A 12,225-nucleotide genomic window follows, 5' to 3' on the forward strand; every position below is an offset into this window, starting at 1 on the left:
GCATGGAAATATCAGAACAAATTGTTGGTAGAAATCATATGTTTAGGCAATTGCAGAGTGCTAATTTAGATAGCTGCAAATATGTTTTTGAGCCACTCAGCGTGAAAATGTTACCATGCAAAAGTAATGATGTGTACAGTAGATTGGAAGAGGCAGCTTTGTTTCCTAGCTGTGATGATGTCATTCTTGCGATTCTCTTTTGACTACCATATGTCTTCTGGATGAAATTTTAATGGTGGTATTTTTTTTTTAAGATTGTTTTTCTTCATCATTCCAATTATATTGGCTTCTCTTTAAAAATGACACTAAAAAACAAACAAACAAACAAACAAAGAAGAAATAAGATGTTTCCCATGCACCCAAAGTTACAATGTATCACTCCAAAGCAGTTGTGTACATGATCCAGGTAGATATCCCAAGACTTTCCAACATTAGTATTTGAATATATGTGACCCTGCACCTCAAAACAAACAAAAAGTCGCCAGATATGAATTTTTAGTCAAGACCATATTCTGAAAGAGCAGACTTTAAGCTTTAAAATGATGTATAACTCAAATCAAATGGACTCTCCTAACCTATCTAAATATTGGAAAGAAAGCACAAACTCAGGAAAAGTGTGAACTGAGAAAAGAGGCTCTGAAGTACAGTGTCTATTCAAGCGCTTAATCTTTACCAAACCGTGCTGGCTGTGCGATGAATGGGACAAAAAACAGGAAGTAAACCACCAGAGTAACAACAATGAAGGGATTATCAGATTAAACTGAAATTAAGCATGCCTCATTAACACATTCTGTCCATAATCAATGCCAACTTTCAAAGCAGTAGCACTATCCTTTCAAAAGTTATTAGAGTTGAAAGTGAGAGTGTGGACAAGGTTTTTCAGAAATGAAAAAGGGATTCTAAAGACGCACCTAATCACACTATTCTACCAAAAATGTTCGAGATAAACTGCTAAAAAAACACACTTTCCTGCCCGTTTTATGATACCAAATTTAAGCATAATGTAAAAGAAGACCCGCTCTTTCAGAAAATATGAAAAAGTCAAGTTCACCTAGGTTAACCCATTTCACTTATTTTCAGTCCTCACGCAAAATCAGTGTGTGCGACTTTATGTTCGTTTTGAGGTGCACGGTCACATATGCAGTAGTAGTCGCTCTTATGCCAAAAGGGCCTTAAACCACTTCCACTGTTATGCCAAAAGGCCCTTAAAGGGTGTGTACAGTTCTGGTTGAGGTGAAGATTTAGCTTTCAATTCAATTCAATTTATTTGTTCAATTCCACCAAGAAAACAAAGTACAGAGATTGTAATACCTCAGTATTGGGTGAAGACAAGAAATCAATGATTACACAAACATGACATAGCTAAAAAAGAGTTAACATATACTAGTACATGAGGTGGAAAAGATAGGAGTCCTGCTGAGAAGCAAAGCTTGTTAATTGCAGAAAACTCCTATTTACAAATACAAAACAAAACAAAACAAAGCTTTTAACGTTTTGCGAGATATTCAGAAACCACTCTATGAGATGTCAAAGAGCATGCAATTCTAAGGGGTATCAAATGTTTATTTGATGAAAATCGGTTTTGAAATGGCTGAGATATCCAAAAACAAGGTGAAACAAAGAGAGCCTAATAAAAGGCGTGGCCTGTCGCCTTTTATTATTATCACTTTTTTTGATATCTCAGCCATTTGAAAACCAATTTTCATCAAATAAATGTTGAATCCTTCTTAAAATTACATGCTCTTTCATATTTCATAAGAGGTTTCTCATTATCTCACTTTATAGGAATGTCATAAACCTGAATCCCTACCTCAACCAGTGCCCTTTTGGCATAACGGGAAGTTCTTGAAGGCCCTTTTGGCATAAGGCCGACGATATGTAGATACATCTTGTATGTTTGCATATGAATCAGAGGTTAAATACAGTTGTACTTGTGCACTGCACGCCTTGAAAAAATAAGCAAAAGACACACAAGAGCAAGCACGCAAAAAATGATAGAGAAAAAAAAAAGAGGCAGAGAGAGAGAGAGAATCTCTCTGAGAACATCTGATGTTCGGATGCATTAGAAGAAATGAGCAACCAGTGACATAATTCTCCCAGTTCATTTGACATTGATGAATAAGTACAAGGTACTATTGACCATTTAAAAACTACAGTTTTAGGATGAGCAGAGATGGAAGATATAGTCATCAGCTTCCTGTCTCCACTTGTGTGTGTGTGTGTGTGTGTGTGTGTGTGTGTGTTTTAGTGAGTAGTGGACAGAGGGAGATAGGGAGAGAGAGAGAGAAAGGAGCCAGGTACACTGTGGGAGATGTAGGATATCAGGCCAGTGTTAAAGTGGTTGCCCTGAGTTTACTCTCACTCAACCACTCTACCACACACCACGCTCTCTCTCTCCTGAGAAGCCATGACTTCACCCGGATTATTCCATTATTCCCAAGGGGACATTGATGATGGCAGTAAAGTCTCCAGAGGGAGGGAAAATTGATCTGCATGGAAAATTGCTCCTTTCAATATGAAGTCTCAGGCATCTGCTTGCCAAATGTTTCTTATAGATGCTTGTGAGAGCACCCTGATGTTGCATCAAAAGACTGAGAAGCAAAGGTAGGGAGGCTGCATGTACCCATATTTCCATATTACTAGTAGCAGTTACATGTTTGATTCAATAATAACAGAAACAGAAGATGTGCTTGTCCAGTTTGATTCTTTCCCATAACAGATTTTTGTCACTCCTCTTCCCCTCTCTCACTCTCCTCTCCCCTCCTTTGCACAGATGGTGAAGTATGAGCGCTCGTCGCTCAGCGGGGGTGACGATGAGGATGCAGTCGCACACACCGCTAATAACGGTGCGGCGGCCAGCTCCGCCACTCGCAGCTCAGACAAGATGGAGGTAGCATCCAACGCCCCTCCCGAGGTGCGTTTCAGGCACCTGAAAGGGAAAGGGGCCCCCGATACCAGGTGGAAAGGTGCCTCGATTGGGGTCAAGCTGTGGTGGGACCGGAGCACGCTGGAGCGCCTCCTCATCGTCTTCTGCATCATCCTTCTCCTCTGTGTCATCATTGTCTCTGTTGTCTTGGCAACCAGCAGAAAACAAGGTCAGTGGCATCCTTACAAGTATATCTAACAGACACTTTTGGTCTTTTTATTTATTGTTTTTTATCTTGAAGGGGATGATATTTGAACTATCAAAAAGAAAGAAAATAACACTACATCTTTTGCCAGTCATATCAAAAGCTTTATTCAAACATGAAAAAGATATAATAGATGACTCATATTGGGATGGTGAATTATGACAGTGATTGGATGCATCGTTAGTGGATCATTCAACTGAATCTGACCGACAAGAAACTTTGTAATCTGCCAGACAAGGATATTGTGTCATCTGTCGAGATGGATCGAGCTCGGATGTAAATATAAACTGTGTCTGGATTGGATCTGCGACTACACTTGAGATAGAGATTGATGGGTGTCCCATATTTTACATCCTTGCTAAGCTCTCTTTGCTATTAAAGGGACATTCCAGACGATTTTCATAATTTCACATCATGTAATACATAAATTGACAACTTCATCTTTATATTTGTGGAATTTATTGTGGTTCTTGAACAGAGAAACAATAGTTTGAAAAACCTTAAACAAATTACACTGAACAAGGATGATGACATAGGAGGTTCACATATTTCAGAAATGTAGCAGTGTAATTCTATTACAATACCGCTTGCTTGCGAGTTCACCTGTGTAGAATCTTTGCATGCCTTCTTCTTTTGTTCTGCTTCCTTGAGCCCCAACTCATGCATTCTTATGGTGTCTCTGCCATGTCATCATCCTTGTTCATTGCAATTTGTTCTAAATTTTGAAAATATTCTTATTCTTCATCCCAATTATCACAAATTCTGAAACTCTGTCCTCAGTATAACTAATTTATAGTTGTTCAAATGCAAAAATCTTAAAATCATCTGGAGGTGCAGTGGTGTCCTCTGGTTTATGACCTACTCATTTGTTTCTAGTGACTTTCCTTACCATGCCATGACTGTCAGTTCAGTTTAGACTCTCAGTTGATTATAGTTATTTGAATACATCATTAATCCCAGTCAGAAAGTATTTGAATGATTTAATGGCAACATATGCTTCAATCAATCAATAAGCCTTCAAATGTTTGAAATAATGTTTAGTTTAAAATAAATGTTAAAATGTACCTTGTTTTATACCAAATTTAGTCCTTGTGTGGAAATTCTGCTTTCTTTTACTCAATGTTTCTGCACTTCAAGAGCTGCCTTATGATATTTGTAGTTTAAGAGATAAATAGGTATTAGCATGACTCTTTATTCTTATTTTTCCTCACATGAATACAATCAAGGCCCTTTGTGGTATTTTTATTTTTGTTAAGTCTATTAAAGATTGCTGAAAGTCTGATAACATACAAGATTACCCATGTGAAGGCTTTGTGTAATGTGCAGAAATTTCAAATAATGGGTTTCTCTGATCATGGTTTGATTTTAATATCTTGACATGGAGATAGATTGCCATAGAAAGTAAAAGATTCCATCAAAAATTTAAAAAAAAAGTTGTGTTTTTGTCCCATTTCAAATCTACAAATACACAAACACAAGCTGAGTCATTCTGTTGTATTCACTTTTTTTTCAACGTTTAATGATAATAGTTCAGCTCCACTTGTACAATTGTATGATAGCATATTTGTAGAAAATAAGAAAAATATACTTTTTTTGTGTGTGTGTGTGTGTGTGCATTCTTATTTTTTATCATTCTTATTTTTTTACTGTGCATAAGTAGGGATGTTGATCTGCATATGTGTAGGTCACCCTGCCAAAGTACTTTGCCCACTACTGAGTGTGCGTGTGTGTCGTTGTGTGTGGTACGTGTTTGTATTGTAATTATTCCTTATTTGTGAAATTCACACTGCACTGCGTTGATTGTTCTGTAATATGCCCTAATTTCCCCACTGTGTGCCATTAAAAATGCATACTTTCCACTTACTGTGGTGTATTTATGATAGCCGATCATATTTTAATAATTATGAAAGCGCAAACTACTGTAAAACTGGAAATTGCGTGTGAATGATTAAGTCATACAAGCAGAAATTTTCTTAGAAACAACAGCAAAAGCTAAAAGAGAGCAATTACCGAGTGCTACATTTTGTATGACACTTAAAGGGATGGTATAGTTTTGGTTGAGACCTAACGTCAAGTTTATGAAATTTTTTTGTGAGGTAATGAGAAACCTCTTATGAAATATGAGAGAGCATGTAATTCCAGGAAGGATGAAATATGAGAGAGCATGTAATTCCAGGAAGGATGAAATATGAGAGAGCATGTAATTCCAGGAAGGATTCAATATTTATTTGATGAAAATTGGTCTTGATATGGCTGAGATATCCAAAAAAGCGATCCTAATAGAAATTGATAAACCACAACTTTTATTAGGATCTCTTTGTTTTACTTTGTTTTGGATATCTCAGTCATTTCACAACCAATTTTCATCAAATAAACATTTGATTCTCCTTAGAATTGTATGCTCTTTAACATTTCATAGAATGGTTTCTAATATATTGCAAAACGTTACAAGCTGAATCCTCACCTCAACCACTACTGTGCAGTCCCTTTAACTGGAGCTGGCGGCCTTATCCGTGGCAAGAAATTTTGACTTCTGGCCAGCTTCAATTCACTAAAACAAGAACAAAAAAATTGTAAGTGATGATGTCGTCACCTTATCTCATTTGCATATCATGTGACTGCTGGAACTACATTGCTACTGGGGAAAACATATTCTGACAGTTTCTATTTATGAAATTGATTGTGTGATTTTTTTTTTACTCCATATAACAAAACCGAATTCAAAAACTCACTTACCTATTTGTTGATTAATGAGGGACTAATAATGTTTTCTTACTTTTTTTTAGCGATCTGACAAGAATGAAATAGCTTCTTTTTTTTTCCCCAGGTAAAAGATACAATTTATGAGGTGTTAAAAGTTGGGATGTATTTGGTATCACAATTATAATTCCCAGAGTGCTATCAAAGCACGTACCATCTACAAAAGCGTTGTATGTTTGAGTATAAAGGTTGTCTGAAGAGTCTTATGGCTGTCAAGGGGTGAATAGATTGCTTGTGCAGCTTCTACACCAAATAATGCAAACAAAAACTTTGTGCTTCTTTGTAGGTTATTGCTATCATGTTGAAGTATAAATTTCAAATGTTTATAGCTCCACTGGGTAAGTCTGAGGTCTCTGTGTGTTTGTTTTTATTCTCCCTTTGGGCTCCAATGACAATTTATGACCATGGTGAGATTCTCAATATTCCTATCAAAGCTGAATTTGGCAATTTTGGCATTCTATGACATGAACGAACTCTGATTACAGCATATGGCTTAGTCTTTTTCAAAGACTGTTGGACTATTATTTGTACTAGCACTCACTAGCACCAACGACCAAAGACTGTTGGACTATTATTTGTACTAGCACTCACTAGCACCAATAGTCATAAGCGAAGGAAGTGGAACCAGAAATATAGTCTCTTAGATTAGGTGTTGCGTAGAGGCGGATTGGAATATCAAAACTTATTTCATTTTTCTGTTCATCCAAAAATAAAATAAAGTTTGTTATTCTGAACGTTAAGCTGTCTGAAATGATAAAGAGGTTCAGACTAACGAACCTTTGGAATATCAAATTTTATTTTATTTTTTCAGATTAATGTACCTTCTGGATTACAAACCTTTTTTCCCCCATTTTTGGACCAATGAACTGTAAGATTGAGTAACATTATTTCATTTTGGGATTACCAACTTTACGATATAATCAACCTTAGTAATAACAAACTGTAATTGTAACTATGGAGAAAAGCTCTTTGACAACGGCTATTTGGTTGTGCACAGAGGCTCAAATAGGCCTACATACAAAAATTCTGTGGCTTGTGATATGATCTGACCTGAAATTATTTGCATTTTGGACAAGGAACTGTATGTTTTATCTTTTTGGTACAGATATGTAATGTCTGTATTTGCTTTTCACCATCTAATAGCACACATATCACTGACTTTTGGTGTGCAAGGGTGATATCTTGACAGAAGATTTTTTATTTTTTAATTTATTACTTTTTCAAATTATCGATATTTGAGCTAGAATTTTTTTCTTCTGATTGACTAGTCGTGTTAAATTCATGTCAACAGATCACCTTTGTATGATGATATGGCACGCCATACATGTACTCTAGGGTTCTGTCATACTCCAGGTTACAGCGCTGTGTAACAAGTGCCATCTCATGTTTATAAAATGTGCACTGACACGTTTCTATGTTATGGTGGCCAAATCTCTAATAGCAATCGGCAATAGCAACCCCAGAGCCAATTCAGCACTAGTATGATGTGTGTAACATACTGCCCTAATACTCATTCAGTCATTGAGGGAATAATTGGGTAAGACTTAAACTAGCTCATTCGATATGTGCTGGAAGTGGTAGCTAATTTCTGATCTTTCTGGGAAGTAGATCAGGGCCCCATTTCATAAAAGATGTTAGGATAGCAACTTTTGCTGGAATGGCAACTTCCATATAGCAGCAGCAAATCAGGAAGCTGGATTCTTGTTACCATGACAATTGCCACTCTAGCAAGAGTTGCTATCATATCAACTTTTTATGAAATGGGGCCGAGGTCTGCTTCAGGTCTGAGCTAATGTCAGTATAAACGTATCTCGATTTTAGCTCAGGCTAAATTCACTGACCAATGACGGGAAAGCCTGTATGGTGCTTCTGGGTTGCCAACACTTACTACTTGTATGTCTGCAATGTCTGCTGTACTGTTGCCACGGGCGTGCTGTGTAATATGTAATGCGTGCACATACACGTACAATATTCTGTGCTGTCACTTCGATAAAACTCTTGAACTCTTTGAGGATGGCAAACGATGATTAAATCGTGGAACGTATAGACCTGTGCGGTACGTACAGCATATGCTGACAACTGGTTGAATTTCGTGCATAACGTACTACAATGAAACTGAATAAAATTGTATTCCCAAGTTAGAATGCATACTGCTAGTATAGTGCTACTGAATTTTTGCACTTGTGGGAAGCACAGCTACCTTGTAGCAGACTGATGGGGGTCGGGGGGATGATAGGTCTGGTCTCGCATGTAATGGGTGGTTGAGAAAGGCAGTATAAAACAATGTAGCCTGAGCTAAAGTAAGCGCGCTTCAGAAGCGAGCTAAAGTTGTGCGCAGTATAAAAGGGTATCAGACTCCCAAACAGGGGAAGCCTTGTCTTTGCTGATCAGAAAACTGACCACTCTGCTCACTGCTGGGAGTATTAGTACACTACTAGATAAAACAAATTTAAGAATGGAATGGTCAAATTGCCTAATGTTACTAGAATTTCAGATGGGACTGAATCTGTATCGGTAGTCAAAAACTGGGTAGCTTCAGTTGGTTTGGCAATTTTTCCCCTTCGGAGATAAAGTAGGTACAAAGGCACTATGTATTATGGTCTCCTCATCAGCACAGAGTGTAATATGTATCTCAGACTTACTGGGGTAAAAAGTAAAAAAATCCCATGAGCATGGGTAATGATACGGAACAAAATGACAAGGGAGTAGAGATTTATGATCGTGATGGAAAAAAAAAAAAGATTGATTGTGGTCACCAGTGATGCGTGACATTGGTTGATGACATTCATTCAGAATTTAGCACAGGTGGTATTGTCATTAAGAGATGTGGTTGTGTGTGTGTGTGTGGGTGTGAGAGGGGATTTTCTCACCATGTGTACTGAGTACGTGATGGGCACTGTATCATTTCATAATTGCGACAGAAAGCCGTGCTTTCAGACATGGGTAGTTCACTTTCAGTTTACGAGATCTGCTGGCTCCTTTTTATGTTGCAATTATACTTCCATGTATAAATATGTACATACATTGTTGATACTTTGTCTTTTATAAGCATGATAACTAAGCATTTTCAACATCTTGAATATTAGACTTACATGTAATAGACAATGAATGAAAAGGCAAAGGGCCTGCTAACCTTGCCATGAGCTTCTTGATCTTTTCAAAATGGGAAGCGAGCATGTTGCTACATATTGTAGATTATTATTCTGTCCCACTCTTTTCTCTCTGCCTCTCTCTCTCTGCTTCTGTCTGTCTGTCTGTCTGTCTGTCTGTCTGTCTGTCTGTGTGTCCAATGTCCTCACTCTGGCCAAGTATAAGATTGTGTAACAAATCAATATTTCAAGGGGGAGCCTGGGTGATGAAGACTAATGCAGCACTCTCAAACCCGACCTTGGGCTTCATGCGCCGGGTATCAAATCCTCGGTGGCGAATCGCCCAAGCGGGTGTCGGTGCCTTACAATGACCACGGAATTCATTTTCTTCTGCATCCTGATATATGAGATTTTCAGCTTCTTGTCGCTATCGATTTGATTCAATGCTCATCTCATCGCACAAGAATGATGAGGGGGGAAAAAGAAGCGATAAAATGGCGGGGGAATATCAGACGCAGTGCGCTGCCGCTGTCACAGGATATGATCTGAAATTCACATCACTACGTGTACATCTTTATGTACCTGATGGATAATGGGTGATTCGCCAATTGCCTCAAACACTTAATATGTCTCTGAAGAATTAGGATCCATCTTTGGCCACTGAGTACAATTTGGGAAGTGGTTTTAAGATGAAACAAATGATGGCCCCCAGCAGTCTTGTATGGCAGTTTAATATATGAATATTAATTCCCTAAATGCTCTCTTAGAAAATTATCTTCTTAACTTGCACCACTTTTTGTTTATGATATAAATTGCTTTGGGGGGAGGGTTGGGCTGTGAGCTGGGCTATGTGTTGGAACATTTGAGGGGGATACCACGTTATTCTATTGCCTGAACTAGAATAGTATTGCTCTTGTCTTCGACTTGACCAATACGAATCTAGTGAGGGCTATTAATGTTGTATCCCCCAAATGTAGCCAATTCATATCATATTACGAACAAAATCAGACATCTAGAGTGAACTTGAAAATATCAGTTTCATTGTAATCACATCTTAATGTTGTTATATAATCTATTTGAAATCATTATCGAGAGCCTGCATAAATGGCTGTAAAAAGCAGCTACTCAAATTTTGAAGTAAACTCTGCACTGCAACTGATTGACAAACTGCCCTACATCGACGTAAATAAGCACTGAATTGATCAGTGTTTTAGTAGTAGCCATGATAAAAAATCATGGGCGTACATACTCGAGCAGGATTTGAACCCACGACCTCCCGACCTCCTGATCACAAGAAAATCATGAATTTGAATAACAAAGCAGTACCCGCTGCATACTATAAAGCCCCCGTTCCACTATCACGATTTGGACCCCGATCTGTCCCGATCTAGCAGATCGGGAGAGAGCGGCAAAAGCGTACGGGGATCGGAAGCATCGTAGCAGCAGCGTGTGGAGGTCGGGGTTGGAGCGGGCAGTTTTTCAGATCGGGAAGAAATTTTGAACCGGTTCAAAATTTCTTCCCGATCTCCCCGATCAAAATTGACATATTTTTAATCGTACGGCAAGCGGGGAGAGCGTAGTGACAGCGTAAACGCAGCGGGGAGAGCGTAATGACGGCATAAACGCTGCGGGATGAGCGTAACAAGGTCTTTCTGAGCGTAGTAACATCGGCACAAGAACGGGAAGTAAATTTAGCTGTAATTTTCGAAGAAGAAGAAGAGATGAAGAAAAAGAAGAAAAGAAAGCAGCGAAGCAGCTACCCAAAAGGCGAAGAAAGAGAGACTGCACGTGATGCTGAAAGAGGAGGAAGAGGACATAGCAGATTTTTGAAGAATATGAAATCATCTACAACTGGAGGAAGACGGACTATAAAAGCAAGGACATCAAGAAAAATCCTTTGAAAAATCAGCACGTCTTTGTTTATACAATGCATTGCTGCAAAAGAACCGTGAGTTGAGGAGGCTCTTAAAGTTCAAGTTCAAGTTGATTTATTTCACTTTCAACAAACAAATTAAAAAAAAATACAAAGAAACGCTCATATACACAGACGTCATGAAACCAGTACCACAATGCGATGAACAGAATAACATTGTAAAAGAGATACAGGAAATGGAGGGGACTGCTAAAAAGCAGAGCTTGTAGTATTAGAATGCAGTCCCCTCATAGAGAAAAATATATAATTGCAAAAAACAACAACAAATTTCCCTAAGCGGTAGCAAAAAAAAAAGACAGACAGAGTAATACACACATACATGCACACATACGGACGCACATTAACAAACATATGGCGGCTCTCTTGTAAGGAAAAAATTGATGAGAGGATAGAAAGATATAGTAGTGAAGAAGGTAGTAAGTCCGAGGTGGACAAGGGGGGGGGGGGGGGGGAGGAGGGGAGAGGAGAGGGAAATGGTGGGTCATAACCAGGGCACTGGAGCCACAGAAGCACGGGCTCGCTGATGAAGAAAGAGTAGTGAGAATAACGAAGCAACAACAACTTTGAAAATCAAAAGTAAAAAAAGAAGAATGAATCTTCGAGGTCCACAGTATATTTCTTCGGTTCTGCATGCTAATAAGTTGACTGACTGCTGACCCACAGTCGAATCGGGGTACATCGGGGCACATCGGGCACTTTTCAGCTCTCTGAACGGGGTAACAGCGTGATAAGATCGTATAGATCGTTCAGAGCGTAGATACAGCGTGCATTGATCGGATAACATCGGCAACATCGCACTAACAGGCGTAGCTACATCGTTCTAAAGCGTACCGGCAGCGGCAGAGATCGCAATGTCTAATTCCCGATCATCGTAGTAAGAGCGTAGCAAGCACTTGGTAGTCGTAACTGCAGCGTACTTAGAGCGTTCTAACATCGTACTGTGTCCAGATCGGCTCAGGTTTTACCCGATCCTTCCCGACCTGAGAAAATTGTCAAATCGTAGCGAGAACGGCATAGTGGAACGGGGGCTTAAGGATTAGAACCAACACTTGCTTTCGGGCGAAAGCTCGGTGGTCTAGTGGAGATGACGCCTGTTCGGTGATCAGGAGGTCGTGGGTTCAAATCCTGCTCAAGTATGTACGCCCATGATTTTTTATCATGGCTACTACTAAAACACTGATCAACTAGAGATTGTAATTTGTCATCACTGACAAATTAAGGTGATCCGATTTTTTTTTAATCAATGATTCAAGTCCTGATCGCAATAGGCATGACCATGACAGGTTTCATCTGTGTTCAGAGACATTGGCCG

General features: G+C 38.8%; 1 protein-coding gene across 1 annotated transcript in view; it reads left to right on the forward strand.

Moving 5' to 3' along the window:
* The window catches only part of LOC139742629 (endothelin-converting enzyme homolog), a 162,977-nt gene that overhangs the window by 75,159 nt on the left and 75,593 nt on the right, over positions 1-12,225 (forward strand). The window contains exon 3 of the mRNA XM_071653154.1: positions 2,774-3,095. Coding sequence (XP_071509255.1) covers positions 2,774-3,095 — 322 coding nt within the window. The remainder of the gene's footprint in view (positions 1-2,773; positions 3,096-12,225) is intronic.

The sequence above is a fragment of the Diadema antillarum genome, unplaced genomic scaffold, assembly GCF_040938485.1.
Source record: "Diadema antillarum isolate AM-2024a unplaced genomic scaffold, OU_Dant_1.0 seq00001010_RagTag, whole genome shotgun sequence".
NCBI lineage: Eukaryota > Metazoa > Echinodermata > Echinoidea > Diadematoida > Diadematidae > Diadema > Diadema antillarum.